Raw genomic sequence first — 21,251 nt, 5'->3', positions numbered from 1 at the left:
AATTAAATCCAGAAAATTTCGTGATTTTTTCGCTCCCCCGAAATTTAATCTGATTAAAGAAGAAGGCAGTAATACCTTCAGCCAGTAAAGCTTTAAAAGGTTTTCAGTTTCCGATGACGTCTTAGGTTCGAAAGAATCAAGCTAGCTGACAGACGTGGGGGAGGGGGCTAATTTCACGACAAGCTAAGATATACACTTTCGAAAACTACATGATTGTGAAAAGGGTTTTTTTGGGTCCGGTGGACCTGAGAAGTGCAATTTTCTTCTTCCTTTGGTCCTAAAAGGTTTGAAAAGAAGTCCGACCCATAGATAAGTATTCATCATCATAATTGCTAAATTTGGTCACGTTTATATTATTCCGAAACTTTTTACAAACAGAATACAATATTACGAAACTTAAAAATGTTAAAACAAAGTACACACTACTGTATAAAAATAAATTACGAGAATTTTAGGCTACAATATTTTTAAGGGTTGTTAATTCTTTAAAAAATTTTCTATAAAATATCGTTCCTTTCTCCATAAGATGATTTTATTGCAAATAATAGCCTGTCTTATGGGCCCGGTCTTCATTTTGGCATGGACCAATTATGTGTTATATTAGAATTCAGCCGTTCAATATTTTTGGCCAATAATAATTATTACACATACAAATAAAGGATGAAGGACTGAAATCGCAACAAAAATTCAAAAATAACAAACCAAAGAAAAAATTCACACAAAAATACTTTAATTGCCTTAATCTCTGCGAGACTCAAATTTCGCGTTTTCGCAAATTTTCGCCTTTAAATAGTCTAGCAAGCTAGACGACTAATTCATACATAGTAGAAATAAAGCAAAAAGTAATAAAGGGAACAATTTAAGTCGTCTAGAAACCTTTGCGCACTAACTCCAAATAAAAGAAAAGTGTCAATATTTGCAATTATAATTTTTTCCTGCTCAAAATAATTCTTGAGAAAAACATGTGTGTGGATTTGTGTATTGAAAGTTTTTCATTTGAGTTGATTTTGTTTTGAGAGTTTGTTATTGCTTGATAAATTGTTTTCTCGCTACGCAAGTTTCTGCGTAGCTAGCCCCTGTATCTATAAGGCTGGAACACCGGATTCTTCCAGTCGTTTATACAAACTAAATCCTGTTTTATTATTATTAGTATTACACGCATTATAAACGACTCCAGTCTACCTTTAAAAGAAAATAAATATCGCGAAAAGTAATCCTCACGAAAATTTTCCAGTTCATATTATCAGTGCGAAATCGGTCGAATATTGACAGTTTCGGGATTGCTCTCAGCTGATTTTGGGTTTCATTGGCGAAATAAAATCTAATCTTAAATCTAAATTAATCCGATAAGAGTTAGAGTTTGTGTATTGCAACATGTTAATGTAAGTAGCAGTCAGTTGTTAGTCGATCAATATCAGCGACAAAAGTTTTGCATCAAATGCCATTACGTCATACGGGAATAAAAATGAAAATTTTTATGTAACATAACTTACAATCAAATCAATTGAGAACTGATGCTAAATCAGCTTATGGAGATTGTATTAACTTCGATTTTTCGTTAAGCAACATGTGCAAGAGGATCGTTAGAAAAACACGATCGGTTCTCACAAATCGTAGAGACCCGGGGGAGGGGGTAATTAGGCAAATGGAGGGTACGGTATGTGCCGCCCTTAAAGGTACTTTTTTTGGAGATCTAAAGTCCCACTAAGGGTCGGAAAAATCAGAAAATCTAATTTCAGTCCCACTAAGGGTCGGAAAAAAATAGGAACATTTCAACTTTTTACCCCCTGAAAGATCAAAATTTGGTCAAAATTGGTCAAATTTGTCCCGGTAATGGTCGTAAAATTCCAAAAAATTTCCTTTGTTTTCTCCTTTTTAGTCCCGGTAAGGGTCCAAAGTTCGAAAGTCGGGCGGCACCCCCCCCGTCCGTCAGCTCGCAACCCTAGTACCCCCCTCCCCCGGGTAGAGACAAGCCTTGTATTCTACACATCGTCCTAATAAAGTTACATCGTCTCCAACAAATAAGTGAATAGAATTTTTACAAATAACTCTTGCGTTAGCCAATCTAATGTTATAGATTTAAGGGCTGTAATGATGTATTAGATCGTCTTTTCCTTCCACTCATCGTATAAGCAGTTTGGTTCATACATATAACGTATTCATAGTTTGTGTCCGAAATCTGTTCACTTCGATATAAATAGGAGACCGTCGCCGTGTTCCTGAAAGGTAAATTAGTAAAATATTTAACTCTGAAGGAAAATATGTGTAAAATTTCACTTTGGACCTTACGGAAAATCGTTCGTAAGGCTGTCTTTTGGGAATTTCCCCGACATAATGTAGAGTTTTTGTTGATTAAGAGGGTCTTACGTGACTTTTCCTTCCGTTCAAAACTTTTTGAACGTAAACAAACTCTACATAAGGCCTTAAAACACTACGTAAGCTTAGGGAAATTCCCCACCCTTCAAGGTCTTAAGTAAAATTTTACGTGCATGTGAAAAAAGCTTTAAAAATCGTCAACACAGATTGCAGCGGATAGTATACAGAATTTTTTTTTGGTGGAAACGAAATTAAAATTACGAAATATAAATGACGCAATAAAAATACAAAATACTTACACGAACATTTCAAGCAGCGACCAATTCCAACCAAATGCACAAACACGTCTTCAAGAAAAAAAGAGATGAATAATTTTCAAAAATAATGCTTTTTAACTGGTGTGCACCACACTTGGTGTGCTTGGTTGCGACATTAGGTCTTTAGTTCTCGATTTTTATGCATTGGGCTTTTCCAGAAAAACAACAACCGAATACTCCCTGTTGAGGAGGTCTTTTTCAAGGAGGGGGGGGTAAGTTTTGATAAGTGGCAAAATTTCTGCTTTAGATGTACACGCTTTTTTTAAAAGAATATTGTACTTTGGATGAGGGTCAAGTAATCTTAAGAAATTACCAAAATTGAGGGTGAAATATTCTTAAACGTAGCCTTACTTTTTCAGACTTGACTTTTACACAAACAATGATCAATTTGGGAGTTTGAGACTTTTGAGTAAACATTGGGAGCTAAAATTATTATTCTGCCCAAAAGTTTCAATTTAAGTCTAACAAAAGAACCAGCTTTTTCTGTTAACCAAATACAAAATGACTATATTCTTATCAAAATCTGTGAGCCTCACCCTACTAGAGGGTATTCTTAGGGTATTCTTACGATTTGGCCAATTTTCACGCTGATATTCTCATAGAAGATATTCTTATAAAAAAAGCATGCACAAAGACATCCACTTTTATCATTTAGCAGTCTCAGACAGACGAAGCAGTGTTAAACAATAATTAAAGACGAATTAAAACTGAACAGTGAAAGTAATAATTCATGATATTAATGACGTAATGTTTTCTACAGAAACACAAATGGCAAATTTTGTACAACTTTTATCTAGTTTAAATTTGCCACTACTGGCTACAACCGGGTTATTTCCGTAGAAAACATTATTTTTAAATTCAATACTTAAAAATTACACTTACTTGACTTTGATATTGACATCACCTTGGAATATTTGCCGTGTTAATATCGTATGCTGTAGATGAAATAGAATAAAATGTTGAAATCTTACGAAGCACATCTAGTTGTAATCCCTCTCCGAATATTAGGGGACTAAAAGGCTATGTTAAGAAGTTAAGAAATGTGAATCTTAATGTGTTTTTGATGTTTGTGAAATCACTAAAGAAAGCGGCCGTAGCATGAATGTTGATCATCCATCCAGCTACGGTGCGCAAGGTTGTGGGTTCGTTCCCCAGCCGGGTCATACCAAAGATTCCCAAAATCGTACTTGATGCCTCTCTACTTGATGCTCTGCAATTAAAGAGAGGGATCAAGGGTAAGTGGAGAAATCCAGGGAAAGGAGTGGCGCCCTCCCCTATCTTCGGGTAGACAGCTAGAGGAAAGGAAGCCTTCGGGTCGTCTCAGACTGCGGTTGCAAGCTTACCTACTTACTTCAAAAACGGGAATCGTCTACTACATATTTTTGGGGAAACTATTTCTAAAGAACCTGCGTTTATATAATTTACTCACATTTTGTTGTGTCCTTCCGTTGACTTGGAAAGGTTTGTTGCCATCAAGAACTGACGAGTTCAATATGAAACGATTCCAACTGATATCCTGCTTGATGTTCGAAATGTCAGCTTTGAAGAAATTATCGTTCTTAATTGAGAATGTGACCTGATCAATAATAAAACGAAAGTTATAAAAAGAAACTGAAACAAACATCAGAATTGCTAAACATAGGTAGATATATAGCCTACTTTAGGTGTACAAACTTTCGCGAACAGACATTTTCGTGAAAATCGCGAGTTTCTGCTCGCGAAAGTTTGTACGCCTGAAGTATTAGAAGATTACATGACTGGTCTAAGTGCCAGTCCTCTGTTATACCCAACAAATACAAGTTTTCAAGTCAAAAAAGGAGATTTTTCATCACCGATTTTATCTTTTTGAGATAGGGTATTTAAGAATGGAAACTTATTAAGCTTTCCTTTCTTATTTTTATCAAACCGATTTATTACTGCCGATTTGATTTGATTTGAAAAATAAGAAAGTACCAAAAAAATCTTACAGCGACGTCGATGTAAGGTACAGTCTTGAGACTATCTGGCATGTAAATATGCCTGGTATCAGTGCCAATGATCTCAATGGATACTGAACGTGGCAACAGGAAGAATGTGACCAGGAAAGTGACGATCATACAAACAACAAACGTGATGCCCAGATATAATTTCCTATAAAACGAAGTTGAAATTGTGTGATTTAAAACTTGAATTTATCATAAGTGTATTAATTTTTTGAGTGAGTGATTTGCTAACAATTTTTAAGGTGATGTTAATGTATACGAAAATGTATTTCAGTAATACAACAACAATTTTGGAGGCGTCTTCCAACGTAACCATCTTCTAAATATAAAGTTTTAGCCAGTAATAAGCTTTTTTTATCCCAAAAGTGTGAATTATCAAAATGGGGGAAGATAAAGTAATTCAAAAACAAAGAATAGACGTATGTCAATTCAAGGGTAAGATTTTCCTATAAAAAAGCATTGGGCTTTCCAGAAATAGTCCGTGCCCCTCCCTTGAACTGAGGATATCCAACATACAGGGGGTTCAATTCTAACTGGATTTCAAGGGGTTGGACCTTATAAGAGGGAGAGGATATCGAAGGGGTTAAGGACAAAATGCCAGGATGTTCAGAGGGTATAGGACAGAATACCTGGATATCTAGAGGATACAGAATAAAATGCTTGGAAGCCCAGGGGGGTAAAGGACAAAATGCATGGATATCCTCAAAACTTTTATCCACTTTTTCAGGTCGGATATCCAGGGGGTATTTTTTTAAAGCTAGACATCCAGGGGACTGTGGAACTCGAACAATGGATATCCTCAACAGGGAGGGGTACGGAAAATTCCTGGAAAAGCCCATTATTCATGATATGCACCATTGCAATGTCTTCCCCGGACCCAACAGCTGATTGGTTGAAAGTGACGAATTGACTGATTTACGTCACTTACAACGAATCAGCTAATGGGTACGTGATGTAATGTCAGAAGACATTGCAATGGTGCATATCATGAATTTTTTTATTGAAGAATGCAGAATTTTGAAGAACATACGTTTTTCTTGGTTTTAGTCTTTTATCGCGAACGGGTATTAGTGCCACCATACTATCTGCTTGTCCTGTAAAAAGATTTGATTTAAAAATGATCTCAAATTCAGTTTTGCATTGCTTAAGGCTACATGTTAAGGCTGTAGGTATATCGATAAAAGCTTAACAAGCAACATGCTGAATGGACCTACCTAATTATTAACATCAGATGAAAATAAGAAAAAAGTGACAATAATTGTACAAAAATTCAGAATGGAAAAATAAAGCTTGTGTGTTGAATAATGTAAAATGGTAAAAAGGAATGACCCCAAATACGAAAATCACTTAAACCATTCAGACCCAAAAAACCTTTTAAGCTGTTTTTGGCCCAAATTTGCCCAAAAAAATTTTCCTTAAAAATCTGGCTCCGTCACATTTTGGGCATTGTCATTTTGCATCATTGTGCAAAAAAATCAGAAAAAAATTATGAGTCAACATTGAGAAAAGCTATATTTTCTTATTTGGTTGAAGGGAATTTCCCCAAAATACGAAAATCCGTCTTTTAAGGCGAATAAGAATTTTCCAGGAAAAAACACTTCAGCCATTCTTTAAAGAATCTTGCCCTCCATCTTTGTACAAAAAATCAGAAAAAAGTAATGCGACAGAATTTTGCACAAAGTCCAAAAAACCCTATTTTTAGGCAGTTTTTGGACCAAATTTGCCCAAATATATTTTTTTTCGAAAATCGGGCTCAGACACATTTTAGGCATTGCCATTTTGCATCATTGTGCAAAAAATTAGAAAAAAATAACGAGTCAACATTGAGAAAAGCTATATTTTCTTATTTGGTTAAAGGGAATTTCCCCCAAAATACGAAAATCCGTTTTTTAAGGCGAATAAGAATTTTCCGGGAAAAAACACTTCAACCATTCTTTAGAGAATCTTGCCCTCCATCTTTGTACAAAAAATCAGAAAAAAGTAATGACAGGATTTTGCACAAAGTCCAAAAAACCCTATTTTTAGGTAGTTTTTGGCCCAAATTTGCCCATTTTGCATCATTGTGCAAAAAATCAGAAAAAACTAATGAGCCAATCCTGAGAAAAGCTGGTAACAGACGGACGGACGGACGGACGGACGGACGAACGAACGGACGGACATGGGTTAATTTATAGAACCTCCACCGGGGCACCCGGCGGTAGGTCCAAAAAGGATGATAAAGGTACATAGGTTTCCAAAAAATATGTTCAAGTTAATTTCCGAATGTTTGAGACTTCGCAATGCCAGTTGAATAATCAATTCAAAAACGTTGGGGGAAAAACGCTGTCAAAAACATAAGAAAATCTTTTTGATTGAATTACAGAAAAATACTGAAAGCCTCTCCTGAAAAACTCTGTACTGTATTCACGAACCAAAAAAGGGTCTTAGCAAAAAATAAAATGTCCAAGTATGTACCTTGAGTTAATTTTCCTTTGCCTTTACAGGTCGGGCATTGCAGTTTAATTTTATTCGAGAATTCTTCATATTTATGCAGTTCGGGAGAGTGCGAGCGTCTGACGGTACCATGACTTGAGCATTGACTGTCGATACTAATGTCTTTACGTAATCGATGCTTCTCTGTATTTATCTCAGGACGTATTGGACTTATTTGGCGATCTTCATCAATAGGATCGAAATGTTCATAAGTTGACGTTAAAGAGTCGCTTTCAACATCGTCTGATATCAAACTTTTGTTCATCATTTTTTTGTTGGGTTTTATATCGCCAATCAACGTCGATTGTCAGTAATGAAGTAATAATCCTTATAGAATGGTTATATTGGTACAGAATCCAAGTGACGATGCGCCAATGTACAATACTCTGAAGTAGGTTAACAATCTCAAAATGTGGTTACTACTGATTCAAAAAATTATTAAAACTCTGCAAAATTAAAACCACATGTTAAACAAACTCCTTCGAAAATGACATCTTATCAGAACGACCAAAACAGATTTATCCAGTGATTTGAGCCTGGTGAAAGACAATTCAGTCCAATGATCTACTCGTTGCTTTTAAGATATCACAAACATGTCATTCTTCGTTGTTTATATTGATGTTTTTTATTTAGTTTTGTTGCTTTTTCCACTAAAATAAACAAACAAATACAAAGGTCAGTATGGAATAAAAAGTATGTTCCAAACCATATTTTAAACCCCCTAGGTAAACCATAAAGATGATTGGTAACACCAATTTCCTTTAAAAACTAAGTTCATCTTTATGTGATTACATCTTCAGTAAGAATCACAGACATAAATCGTCTAGGAAAAGCATGGATAAAAAGAGTCTTTCAAAAGATCAACTAAAAAAAGCAACGCTATTACATAACTTTTTTAGATGAGCTATTGTTTATGACTTTTGTAAATGAAATACTACACATAACTTTAGATTTTGACAACATAAGAAGTTAATAGAATATCGAAATTTGACCACTGGTTTCATCATATGTCAGATGTATCAAAGACAGTAGGAATAAATTTATAAACAAATCAATGACCTCTCTGATTTATTTATAATATCATACTTCAGCAGGTCAAAGCAGAATTTTTTTAAAGTTGTAACCTTTCCCATATAAACTTTTGTTCTAAAATGATATTCATACACAAGGACTCAGACGAGCAGCTAGTAAAAATTGTAAAGATCGTGGAACTTTACACTTCGATGCTTATAAACCCGCGTGAACAGTCAAAAAAAACTTTACACTAACTAAATCCGAATTGTAGAGAACGTAAGTCTTAACTTTAAATTTTACCTATGTCAGAAAAAGTTTCGACATTATTAGCCAGCCAGTCATATCAAATTTCAAGCTTAAAATTTGTTTATAATGAAAATAGAAGATTCTATCATCAAAACTAAAAATAGCCGGAGAGGTCTACGCCATCCAAATTGTACAAAAAGTTCCTATCTAATGTCCTTTTTAAAAACCTAAATCTAAAAAAATGTGTTTTTTGGGTAATTATAATGTACTTCAGTTAACAACTCTAATATTCTCTCTTTAAATTGTGGCAAATCGAAGTCTTGCCAGAGACTCTAAGCCAATTTTTCATCAGCCTGCTTTTTAAATTTTTCACTTGTGGTTTTCTTCTGTTGGTGAGTGCGTACCCATTGTCGGTAATCACTCAAAGTCTTGATAGATTCACCATAATAATCATCTTCAAATTTAGAATCCTCTTGGAATCTATACTTCTCCAAACGATTCAAAAAATCAGTATCTCTAGCATGTAAATTTTGTGCCGACTCTTTGTTCAATACTCCCCAAAAGAATTTGAATAAATTAACACCAAGAACATATCCAGCTAAACCACTCACACATCCAGTTAAACCAGTAAACATGACTGGATCTAAGCCCATCACCAATTGGACACTTTCAGGAGTTGCATCAAACATATCTGGATACATATAAGCCATGGTCATTGAGCTTCCAGTGATTGCTGCAAAAGCAAAAGGAACGCCAGCAACTCTTTGTTTATTTCTTAAAGATTTCTTCAATGTTTGATACTCATCAAAACTCAATGCAAATTGTTTGTTTTGTACTGGTGTTGATGATTCTGGAGTTGGTGTGTCCTCATTATAGGTACACTGCGAAGTGTGTATTAAACGATTTTGTGATGCCAAACATATTCTTGAAGGTCTTATTAGTTTTAATAAATTTCTATGTTTTATTATATATTTACTTGCCATCTAAAAGTAAACAGATTAAAGATTGAGCTTGAGTATGTTGAAAAATTACAGTGTACTTTTATAAAGGTAAAGAAATTTTATCAACAGGTTAAAATAAACTAGAACAGTCAAAAAATTGTTGATAGAGGATAAGAAATGGTATTTCTATTTAAAAAACCCACTCATAGTCGATAGAAATGATCTACAAACAAAAATTAAAGATTTTCCACAAAGATTTCATCTTTTAAAGTGGCCCTGAGTGGTCAAGTGAAAACAAAAAGAAAAAACAACTACAAACAAACACAAACAACCAATAATAGTTATATATTTTTTTCAGAATATAAAAGCAGCTTATGCTCAATATTTCTAATTTAGGAGTAAATATAATATAGAGAAATAAATTAATTCATAAAAAACAATAATTGATTGAATCCGCTGTTTCATTGTGTCATATAAAAGGTAATTTTTCTTGAAAGTTCATTATTGTGACTGGCCTTAGCCTTTATAAATGATCAGTAATATCAATAAATTGACTAAAAACATTAAATTTACAAAATTGCTACTTCTATCTGAAGTCTTCAGCACTGAACATTCCCTGAAATTAGAAAATAAACATTAAGATTAAGTCACAAATTGAAACATAAATGAGTGCACAGAGTTTACAGGGCCAACAACATGTAAAGAAAACAACAAAATTTGGTCACAAGACAAATGCATTTACCCAACCCTTTTTTAGCAAAAATTTGTCAAAAATGTATTTACTCAACTCTTTTTCAGCAAAGATTTGTCTCTTTTGGAGAGTTATATTGTTTTTTCCTGACTTTGCTGAAATTTCTATCCAATGTTCTTTCAACTTTTACAGTTGTACATTTTTTTACCTTTAGAAGAAACCTTGAGTTCATGCATTGAAAATTTATTAAATTTTCATTCTAAGAATAATACACTAGTTTCAAACTTCTACTTAAATCTTTTCTTTTCAAAGATGGCAATAGATTTTCTGACCATGACAACAAACCACAAAGACCAGTCAAAAGGCAATTTCAGAATCATTTTGATCTATGTAAAACTATGGAAGACTCTCCAATAGAAAGGACTTCCTGCGATTTTAAAATTTTAGAGTTCCCGTGTCTGGCCAAAGGTTATCTGTTATTCCAATGAAATCACTACTGATTACCTATGATTAATGAGAAATGGCCATATTTACCTTTGCTCTTTTCAGAATAGAATCCTTTGAAGAATCATAAGGGAAATCCTTGGAGGGAATTTCCAAAACTGATGGAATAGGTAAGGTATGATTGTCAATCACATGGCGAATTTCCTCAGCAATCTAACAAATAATAAAGATCATTTCATAGAAAAAAATATCTGATTACTCTTAAGAAGTGTTTTTTATCATTTTACTTCCTCAAATAAGAACAAACTTGCTTAGTCTTACAAGCAAAATCTTTTATGACAACAAAACTGGCTACCCTTACCTTTTGTGTTATCAAGACAATGGCAATATCTTGTCTATTGACAAAAGAGTTGAAAGCCTCTTCTATATCATGAATGGTTGTATCTATAAGTCAATCAGAATAAAATCAAAAAGTTAACAACCTTGACAGTTCTATAAAGAATTTTCTTTTTACAACCCTGCCACTTCTAAAGTCAAGATTTTTTGTTTAGTGCTTTAAAAATCAAAAGCATTTTCCAATAAAAATTACCAAAAGGGAACTAGTTTTAGAGAGGACATATTTTGGCGCAAAATTAGCACTCCCCAAAACATTTATTAAAATGCCACTCCAAATTATAATTTTCATAATTTTCTAGAATTATGCCTAATATTTGTCTGAGCCATTAACTTCATGTCTAAACCATTAACTATTTCAGGCAGAATATGAGCCAACCAACCCTGTCTTTCGGCAAGAATAGTTATCATTTCGGGTAAAAAATTGCGTCACTCAGTAAATTTTAGACTCTTCCTACTAAGATTAGTTCACTTGAAAATTAATCCCTTTACTTCCTGTAAATAGAACATGATAAGATTAAAACACGACGCATATGTTAATAGTTAATTATTTCAACTAGAAATTTGTGAAATTTGAGTTCCGATCCCACCGTTCTACTTCACTTCGAAATGATTGGAAAACCGTGAAAGTTATTACCTTTTTTTTATATGTTGCAATTAATTAATTTGCATGAGAGCAAGTAACACGAAGGAGGATGGGACCGCAAGTCACACAAACAAATAAATTTGTACAGATTTGTTACTATGTTTAGATTCGTTGTGGTGTGTTATTACTAGCTGTGCAAGGAAACTTTCAAAATCATTTTGTAGAAAAACTTATACATGAGAGTTACAAGAATCTTCATCCAGCCAATATTGCTCAAAACTGAAGTAAAATACCTTTATTGACAACAAAGAAGTTTTTCTGTCTTTTTGCATTAACTTCTCCAACTCCACCAAGGAGAAACCCAGTGCATGTATCCTTTAAAAACATAGAAATATAATCAAAAAGAGTCACTTGGTTAAACTAAATGCACAAATACAAGGTTTAACACTGAGTTTAATTTATTTCACCTTTATGCAAAATAAAAATAAAAATGAAAAATAAATAACTAATTTTACTAACATATCATAGTTCACATTATTATTGCATCATTCTTTTTTTAAACTGAAAGTGCTTAAATTTTTAGTTGTGCACTTGGTAGTAGTTTTTCACAACTAAACCATTTTAATTAGAAATGATCTTTATTGAAACATTTCCGAAAAAGCTAAAACCTTTAAAAAAAGGCAACAGACATCTCATGCAACAATTTTAGAGAGCCTTAGGTACCCTAAAGAGTGTCCTATTTTCCATTTGTTCAGAATATTTAAACACTATATATCATTATGAAAAAATTGAAAGGACGAGAATTCTTACCTGATCTCCAATGACAGCAAGAAGTTTCCCCTTTTGTAATCTTGCCATTATTTTAATATTGTAAAACTGCAATTTAAAATAGAGATTACATATTAGATACCTTAATCTCAGTAATTTTTGCACTCCTTTTATTATTATCATCCCTTTATTTAAAAGGAGTTTAATTTTCATGCACCTCTTAATAAGGGTATTTGTGTACCCTTTTTACGTGCCTATGATTTCTGGAACTTTTGAGTACTTTTTTTTTGAAAAAAAAGACATGAAATCATAAATTTTATCAACTTATCCACTCTTAGTTTGTATACTAGCTGAATCACCCAAGATACACCTGATACAACACAGAGCTATAGTCAACCCAATCAGAGGTCTTGACTTGTTTCTCAAAACAAAAGAAACACCAAAATTAACTCTTAGTATAGTAAGATCTAATACAAGTGGGATATCTTAAGAGTTATATAATGCATGGCTTGGCACCAGATTTTAGGTGACCCCTAATCCAATGACACATCAAATTTTTTCGAAAATCCTGTGTTTCATGAAAGGTATCTTCTTTCAAACAATCAAACAAATACACCAATTAGTCGAATTTGTCAAGAATAAATGTTTTCTATTTTCAGTAGAAAAAAATAAATCTTGACGCCAATTCCGTAATTTTTTTCAAAGATTGATCAAAACTCGGAATATCAACTTTTAATTGTATCCACTTGCAGAGAATTGAACTATAAGTCTCTTTTTGAGACAAAAAGTTTGATTTAAAGTTTGATTTCTTTAAAATCAAACTATTATATTTTGAAGAATACACTTTTCCCACAATTCAAACCTCTCAGAAATGGGCTGGCAATCAGGGATATCCTTGCATGTGGTCATATTTGTAGCTGTCCTGTGACCAGTTGCAAATACAATGGGTTAAAGTTGAAAGCTACTACATTAGATGTAAAAATGGATAAAATTTTATTTGTAGAAAATTGGATGAATAAAATTTTTTCCTAGTGGGTCATTTTTTTCTTCAATATATATAGTATTTGAATAAAAAAAAATTTCTAGCATCTAATGGTATTTTTGTCTCGATCCTCCGTCCGATATAGTATTTGAATATTATTTTACAGAAGAAATGAAGTTTCTGCCATTTCAATTTGTTTTTAGAAGTTCAAATTTGAGAAGATCTTATTCAATAGAACTTAAGAAAAGCCTCGTTGGCCCTTATAGACGCAATTTTTTGTCACTGCTGGCGTAAAAAGGCTGGCGTAAATCGGATCAGTGATCGGAACTATCTGGGGTTTTGTAGAAGTTGGGTTGGATTTGGCAGACAATTTATGATTCCTATAGAGCTCTCTTATCCATGAAACGATTATTATCACTTCCATCAGTAAAGTTAAAAGTGCAAATGCAAGTGGCTCTGGGAACGAGTTTGGACACACCCTCGCCCCATGTATCCTAGGTCTTTTCCACGCTACAGTATTGATCAAAAGAAAAATGAATTTGAAGCAACTCCATTGGCGTGATTTGACGTACCGGTTGAAAAAAGTTGAAATGTGTTCAACTTTCTTTTGAGCGCGCGCTAAACTTTCATGACATAATCTTTTTTCCAAGCAAAAAGGATTGAAGCCAAAAAATATGCGATCGCAGAGCGCAGAAGTGGTAATTTTGTCAAAAACAGGGTGGGCCCCCTACAGTCGACATGGGCGGTAGCAAAAAGAACCCTTCCATTAAATGTCAGGTGCTGTTAAGAGCACCCAAGATATAGCACTTGAAAAAGTGCACCCAACTGTCGGGTGTTAGAATTTCTAACTTCGAACACCTGACAACAGCACCTGACTGTCGGGTGCACCGGCAGAATCGTCTGTCGTAAAGTCGGTAGTTAAAAATGGCGCACTTTAGTACTGTGGAATGTTAGAGGAATGTAAACATTGTCAATTTTTTTCTTCCCTTTAAAGAGAAAGATATTTGAACATGATATCAATGATAATTTTATGGATCTGTCCTGAAAAATTACATAAAAATTGATCAAGAGGAAAAGAAGTTATGATTAAAAGGAGTTCTTTACCTACCGTTTCTCTGCTGGGTTTCCTTACAAGAAACGGAATTTTAACCATCGTTTTTTTACGGGGAGAGTGAAGTTTCATGAGGTACAGAAAATTGTTTGGACGCGTGCGCAGTGTTGACACTACTAAACGGTGTATTGTGGGTGAAAATGAAGTCACACAAGTCTATTCCTTACCGAGAGATTGGGTAAAACTTGCATCAGCCATCAGTGGAGGCTAACATGCATAGCCCTCAAACGAAACAGTATAGACTTAAACTCATATATGAAGATTATGGGATTTCGACAGTTACATCAATATGCCAAAAACATTTTGTTCAACCACCTTCACTTCAAGATAGGCCACCATAGAATGAACTTCCTTTTATAGGATGAACCATATTCATGTGGCTTTCAGCCTTGCACTCATCTTTTTAGCGTGGGCGGCCGAGTGCTTTAAGTACCATACCAAAGCGAATGAAATCTAATAATACAATCGAATACAATCGAACGTAATCGAATACAATCGAACGTAATCGAATACAATCGAACGTAATCGAAGCAATCGAACAGTAAATCCTGGGTAATATTCGATTGCAATTCGATTGCGTTCGACAATCAAATTTCAATTATTCAATTGAGTTCAATTGCGTTGGATTGATTCGGCGTTCGATTCGTTCGATTGACACCGTCTGGTCATCAATGCCTAGTTCATGGAAGTACATAGACAGTGAACTCGTCTGCGTATTTTTTCTAAATCTGATGAATACTTGACAGGTCAGAGCTGTGAGTCCGATTTTTGCCTCAAAAAAATTACAGTAGGAAATTCGAATTTTGCGCTGTCCTCACTTACTAAAATAAAAACCAAATTTCGGAACTTGCGCTTTCTTTAAGAAAGTGTGACTCAGTGAAACAATAACAGGATTTGATTGGCTGTGTTTTCAACCGTTATTAGGATATCACAAGTGTTTCAACCGGTATTCCAACGAAGCCATATTTTGGTTTGTACAGAAATTTCGCCCGCTCAAATCTAAACAACAAAATGGTCAATCTCACTAAAGCAAAACATTGCGGCCACAGCATTTCCCTGGATAAAAATTCTGGTCACGTGACCATCCGTGATTTTAGACCAATGAAAACGCTTCATTTCCCCGGATTAAAGTTGTGTCTACACTAACACGCGGGAAATGGCTAGAAAACAAGAGAAAAAACCGGGGGTCAAATTAAATTTTTCTTCCTTCTTGCGGCAAACATAAAAGACTTTAAGGCCATTTATTTAAGAAAGGGGTGTTATATAATAAATGAATTATGTAAGTAAGTGATATTTCAAGTAACAAGTTCATTAACAATTTTATTTTGAAGTTTGTTTTTAAAAACAGAACCCCCGTGCTATATGATAATCTCATTTTCTTAACTTATGGACCCATTTGGAAGTATTTGTAATACAGATCATTTGGCAGTGTAGTTGCAGCCTATACAAGAATTGGAATCTAAAGTCTGAAGTCGTAACTCCTTGCTAGTGACCCCGCAGAGAAGTTTTTAGTTGGCAGACACTGACTTTAGGTTGGTTTGGAAATCGTTTTATTTTGAAATGTAATCTTCACTTAAGATGAATACTTTTATTTATTTGGATTCATGAAAGGTTCAAGGTTTGTTTACTTTTTATTTCAAATTATTTCATTGATTTATTGAGCTGCAATAGCTGAATGAAAAACAAAGATTTTTGATATTTATCAGCGTGGGCTTGGCCACCATTTTGAATTTCGATTTTTTTTCTCCTACGTACTCGCCAATTCAGACAGTGAGTCACACTAGCGTCCCGCCAAAATACATAAAGATTAATGCTGAGAAAGCGCTAAATCGTTTACTTGACTCTCAAGCAAAAGTTTTAAAGGGATTCATGAAAAAATAACCCGGCGCTTTTTAATGAAATTAACATTTTCAAAAACTTTGAGAAATTGCCTAAAGTTTGAACCATAGATGAAAAAATTTGAGCCAAGCCAACCTTGAAAACGAATTTGAAGATCAACTTCACAAGAAAAAGATCTACGGGGGAGGCGGAACCCACCTAGATCCACGCACCGCCGGATAGGCTATTTCCCGGAAATTTTTCCGGACCTCAAACAATGACCCATTTACATGTGCGAAATTATTTTTACTTTAGCGTATAAACAAGGCCTTAAAAATCGAAGCGCTGTCTCGGGAATTGAATGACAAAATTTGGTTGGTTGATACTTGGCTGCTGCACGTTCGCAATCGGTAATTTTGTCTCATTTTAAGTTTTCAATGTTTAATTGATTGTCTTGGAATCTTGAACTTGATTCAGGTAACTCTCATCCTTGTTGTTGAAATACATCCTGTAGATGACTGATGTTGTTTTTTCTGAAAGCTTAATTTCCTAGCAGTTAGTCACACTAGCGTCCCGCCAAAATGCATATCAAAGATTAATGCTGCGAAAGCGCTATATCTTTTACTTGACTCTCAAGCAAAAAAATGCGCCGCAAAACTTCTAAAGGGATTCATGAAAAATAACCCGGCGCTTTTTAATGAAATTAACATTTTCAAAATCTTTGAGAAATTGCCTAAAGTTTGAACCATAGATGAAAAAATTTGAGCCAAGCCAACCTTGAAAACGAATTTGAAGATCAACTTCACAAGAAAAAGATCTACGGGGGAGGCGGAACCCACCTAGATCCACGCACCGCCGGATAGGCTATATTTCCCGGAAATTTTGCCGGACCTCAAACAATGACCCATTTACATGTGCGTAATTATTTTTACTTTAGCGTATAAACAAGGCCTTAAAAATCGAAGCGCTCTCTCGGGAATTGAATGACAAAATTTGGTTGGTTGATATTTGGCTGCTGCACGTTTTATTTTGTTTCAAACTTTCAAGTTTTAATTAATTGTCTTGCGAACTTGATTCAGGTGACTCTCATCCTTGTTGTGCAAATACATCCTGTTGTTTTTTCTGAAAGCTAGATTTCCTAGTGTGACTAACTGCCTAGTGTGACTAACTGTCAGAGGTTGTTCGTAATACGCGATTTGGCTTACGCGTAACACTTGTGATATGTGAAATTCAAACTGTCAGCCCATACCATGCTATATATTTCGCCATCAGTATATGGATAGAATAAGAAATCATAGCCTGGGAATCCAAGCGTTAAACTTTGTTCACAGTCTAGTTTATGATATTTTTGCTGCTTGTTTAACGCTTAGGCGCAGGTAACTCGCCTGCGGGGAGATTTTTCCCTGCAATGCAGGTTCGGCCTGATTGGCCAGCTCTCGGCGTATTACTTACAGTACTTTCGTGCGCATTTTTTGATAATTTTGATGTGTACGCATAATTTATGGAAAAAGCTACCGTAACTTGGTCTAATGTCGACACCCCTCCTCTAATTCCGACACCCTTTTAATCAGCTGAAATTTATAGAAAGGTTGAAACTGTTTTTCTTTGCTTAGTGGTCAGAGAGGAATAATCCTTTTTCAATCATTGATTCAACCTTTTATATTATTCCTTTCTCTAAAGAAGGGTGTCGGAATTAGACGAGGGATGTCGATATTAGACCAACTTACGGTAGGGTGGTCAGAGGAAATTTCAAACTTAATTGCAGAATACCAAACCAAGTTTAATGGAAAGCCATAACCATCAGAAGAAAAATGAGGGGTCATTTACCTTCCAATTCTTTAAAGTTCCAAAGATATTACATTTTGAAGTTCAGTTTTTCAAGCATTTTCGTGCACGCATCGCCAGCCATTTTGTACCTTCATTACGGCACCAAAAGCGAAAGTGTTTTATGAAAAAATCCGCGCGAGAGGTTTGGTGCGAGTTTTATTTTCCGTAGATGTAGCTGAAACGGGGGTAATTACACCATAATCTTTCCCTTAGCGCTTGCCACCGGAAACAGCTTGATTCTTACTTTTTTCACATTTGGAAAGAAAAAACATTGTTCTTTCTAAAAATTTCACGTTCGATAACAAAAATTTTTTTTTCAATAAAAAAAAAAAAAAACGCATTTTAAGTACATAATTTGACTTCCTGAAAAATATACGTTGCTCCAACCAACGAACGTGGTACGTCTCAAAAGCTAAACTATTGCGGGGAACGATGCAAAAAATTCCAGATCGATAGCTGTTTCGGGTGGCTAGCGCTTTGGATTTTAGAACCCCCGGATAAAGAATTTTGCCGTGCCGCGAACAAGAAGTTTAAAAAAACTCACCCGCGAGGACTCATTTTCAAATTTTGAAGGAACATGAAGACATGATGTGCTGATTTTTTCTGCAAAAGAAAGCTGAATAAATTCTCTACACTTTGGAAAAAATACTAATGTTAAAAGAGGTTTCCTTCCTTGAGATATGTAAGCTTGAATATTTTTTTTCGAAAATCTATGTTTTGTTACTGCCGCATGCCTAAGGTCCGACATCCCTACTTACGGTATGACTCTGCAGAAAAAAGGAAAACAAATGAAAATGAAAACATAGATTCATTTAGAAACAAAATGGCTGTTGGCTGAATGTCTAAATACATGTGGCTGATGTTTTGATGTAGTTTTTAGTAGTTTTGAAAGTCTTCAGAGGTTTTGAAAGAGTTTTTACATGGTAAGTTGATTATGTGTGTTTGCCTGGGTTTCCAAAGTTCAGAAAGTCCCCAACAAGGGTTCATAAACAGACTGTTTATAACATTCTGTGTCAGACTAATCTACCTGCACCAAGCTCTATAATCTTAGAACTTTGTGAGGTGAGGAATTTTTTGTTTTTCCAAGATTATCTCTTGGATTCCCAGGCTAAAGAAATCATAGCATGGATCTCCAGGCTACGAAGTACAAAGATAATATACTTAGCAAGCAAGATTGTGATCATTTAAGAATTATTGAAGTAATTAGATGCCAGTCACTGAGTGCATTGAGTTTTGAATACGTTGGATATTATAATCAAATGAAAAAAACCGAGACATTTTTTCCAACTTTCCGGAAGCCATCTTGAAATTTTTCTGCTGATCAAGCAAATTACCATTCCGGATCGTTGTCACTTTTCCGGAATTCTTCCGCTATTTTTGCAAGGATTACCGGCATCAACCTCATCCAGTGTATTTTATTCGAGAAGGTTGGGGGGCAGGGGGCGTACGGTATTTCGGGAAGTTTTTATCCCCCTTTTTCGGAATTCATACATGAAAAATCAAATTTGGTGAAAAACTAGTCAAAGGAGGAAAAATACCCAAAAAATCGGTATCGGTATTTTTTTCTGTTTCGCCAAGAGGTTGAAATATTCTCAACCTCTGATTGATACTCAGGGTAGGAACTGGCGGGCTTAAGATGAACAGAAAACAACCATCCCTTTGAAAAACTTTCAAACCAAAGCAAAAGAGTTTCAGATTTTAAAATTTTGGGAAAAAAATAAAAAACGAAATTTCAATGGAAAATTAAATGTACAATTTTACAATTAAGGTCATAATATATTGAGAATTTTGGTTATTTTAACGTTTTTCAAGATTTGAAGTTCTGGCGAGAAAGTCGATTTCTGGCTATCTTTTTAATTTAATCGAATATATCAATTTGGGAGGGGTTGGCAGACTTCCAGGCTATATTCTGAGTCTTATTGGACTATTTTTGAACTTTTGAATCCTCAGATCCTAAGGATCGTAAGACGTCAGCAAAACTTGTTTTTTAAATAACTTCAGTTTGGCTAATGGTATAAACATGAAATTTGGATCAAGTTTTGCTGACGTCAGCATTTTTTGGTTTTTGTGGTTTTTCGCAAAATTGGCAAAACCTAAATTTAAGTAACACCGATTTTCATGTTCTACATCGTAATGCGCTTCTTTAAAGGTATAATTTATTATGCTAGGAGGGGTGATGATGGGTCCGAAGAATTAACGAAAATTTGGACACGCATTAATTTACCCGAGTACCCTAGAGTTTCAGCCAAATGAGAAATTGGCTTCGATTTTATCCCCATTCAAAATTCATTGTTTGGAAATTGCACTCCAAAACCATCCCCACTGAATTTTTCAAGTCAACCTTGAAACGAAAGGAAAAAGCTTCACCGAGGCTGTGAAACAGGGGTGTATTAAATCTTTCTAAATTTTGGTCCGAATTAATGAAACGGAAAATTCTCGCTGTTCGTGATTTTGGAACCTTTGCAGAATAATTCAATTGCTCCTATAATCATGTGATAATATGCAAAAATTTTCTCAGGATATCCAAAATTTCAAGAATGGTCCAATAGGGCTCAGAAAATAGCCTGGAAGTCTATAGACCCCTCCCGAATTGAAATGTTCGATTAAATTTATCAATTAGAGACAACAAAAATCCGCCTCAAAGAATTCAATTTTTGCACTGATTGCGTGATGATATAGGCGCTCGTCCTCATAGTATCGGGTTATAGACATATTGTAACACGTTAGACAGAAGGGACGAAATCACAATCCCGCTTTGGACGGAAACAGGCGAAGCTCAAGCTGCTAGGTATAGAGGTTGTCATTAATAAATGATTGACAGACTCAAATATTTAGAAATTATTTTCTAAAAAGCCTGAAGTTACTTTGCAAACGTTTTTAAATTTGTACAGCGGTTTGACCAGCGGTAGAAAAATCTATATTATGTTTCACCAAGGTAAACAATAAAGTCGTAAAAGAAGGGAGGGTTGGTTGCTAGGGTAATGAGATCCATTTATAGTTTATATTTGGATTGGTCATATATTTTTTGTTTATTTAACGTGATCACGAATATCCTTCTCGCGTGCGCGCGTGCAATCGTGATTTTCCTTAAATGCTCATATTGTTTAAAGGGCGGATAACCAAATATATTTCATTTTCAGATAGGTAACAGAATGGGGTAATGAAAAATACTGCTTAACACTGTACTTTGAAGATATCGCAATTAAAACTTTATTATCAAAAAATAAACTTTTTTCTTAGGATATTATAGGTCCTTTTTGAAATGTTTTCACTGCTAGGATAGTTGTTAGTACCAGAGGCCACGACTCTACTTTCAAAGTGCCAGGACCATGATATACTGGTT

General features: G+C 34.7%; 3 protein-coding genes across 3 annotated transcripts; all 3 read right to left on the bottom strand.

The window, feature by feature from the left end:
- Positions 1–317: 317 nt before the first annotated feature.
- LOC136820022 (transmembrane protein 106B-like) lies at positions 318–7,754 on the bottom strand. Its single transcript, XM_067076261.1, has 7 exons — positions 7,070–7,754; positions 5,646–5,709; positions 4,601–4,763; positions 4,063–4,209; positions 3,516–3,568; positions 2,616–2,663; positions 318–2,219 (listed from the first exon to the last, which is right to left on the bottom strand). Exons 1-7 carry the CDS (start codon positions 7,353–7,355, stop codon positions 2,072–2,074), a joined length of 909 nt encoding a protein of 302 aa, XP_066932362.1. The 5' UTR covers positions 7,356–7,754; the 3' UTR covers positions 318–2,071.
- A 690-nt stretch (positions 7,755–8,444) lies between these two features.
- Positions 8,445–9,354, bottom strand: LOC136820050 (uncharacterized). The gene has a single exon (XM_067076284.1). It carries the CDS (start codon positions 9,328–9,330, stop codon positions 8,680–8,682), a length of 651 nt encoding a protein of 216 aa, XP_066932385.1. The 5' UTR covers positions 9,331–9,354; the 3' UTR covers positions 8,445–8,679.
- Positions 9,355–9,610: 256 nt separating this feature from the next.
- LOC136820058 (V-type proton ATPase subunit F-like) lies at positions 9,611–12,315 on the bottom strand. Its single transcript, XM_067076290.1, has 5 exons — positions 12,213–12,315; positions 11,696–11,777; positions 10,785–10,867; positions 10,514–10,636; positions 9,611–9,904 (listed from the first exon to the last, which is right to left on the bottom strand). The coding sequence occupies exons 1-5, from the start codon at positions 12,258–12,260 to the stop codon at positions 9,875–9,877; spliced, it is 366 nt and encodes a 121-aa protein (XP_066932391.1). The 5' UTR covers positions 12,261–12,315; the 3' UTR covers positions 9,611–9,874.
- Positions 12,316–21,251: the final 8,936 nt, after the last annotated feature.

Source organism: Clytia hemisphaerica, unplaced genomic scaffold (assembly GCF_902728285.1).
Source record: "Clytia hemisphaerica strain Z4C2 unplaced genomic scaffold, Clytia hemisphaerica genome assembly, whole genome shotgun sequence".
In the NCBI taxonomy this organism is placed as follows: domain Eukaryota; kingdom Metazoa; phylum Cnidaria; class Hydrozoa; order Leptothecata; family Clytiidae; genus Clytia; species Clytia hemisphaerica.
This window is presented reverse-complemented; position numbering and strand designations above follow the sequence as displayed.

Excerpts from the sequence above, each read along its gene's own strand:
- LOC136820022 (XM_067076261.1), bottom strand. The coding sequence starts at position 7,355 with ATGATGAACAAAAGTTTGATATCAGACGATGTTGAAAGCGACTCTTTA. Across the intron at positions 3,569-4,062 it reads ACGGAAGGACACAACAAAAT|CATACGATATTAACACGGCA; the intron begins GTGAGTAAATTA and ends TTTCATCTACAG. Across the intron at positions 2,664-3,515 it reads GATGTCAATATCAAAGTCAA|ACGTGTTTGTGCATTTGGTT; the intron begins GTAAGTGTAATT and ends TTTTTCTTGAAG.
- LOC136820050 (XM_067076284.1), bottom strand. The coding sequence starts at position 9,330 with ATGGCAAGTAAATATATAATAAAACATAGAAATTTATTAAAACTAATA.
- LOC136820058 (XM_067076290.1), bottom strand. The coding sequence starts at position 12,260 with ATGGCAAGATTACAAAAGGGGAAACTTCTTGCTGTCATTGGAGATCAG. Across the intron at positions 11,778-12,212 it reads TTGCTGTCATTGGAGATCAG|GATACATGCACTGGGTTTCT; the intron begins GTAAGAATTCTC and ends ATGTTTTTAAAG. Across the intron at positions 9,905-10,513 it reads CTATTCTGAAAAGAGCAAAG|GGAATGTTCAGTGCTGAAGA; the intron begins GTAAATATGGCC and ends TTCTAATTTCAG.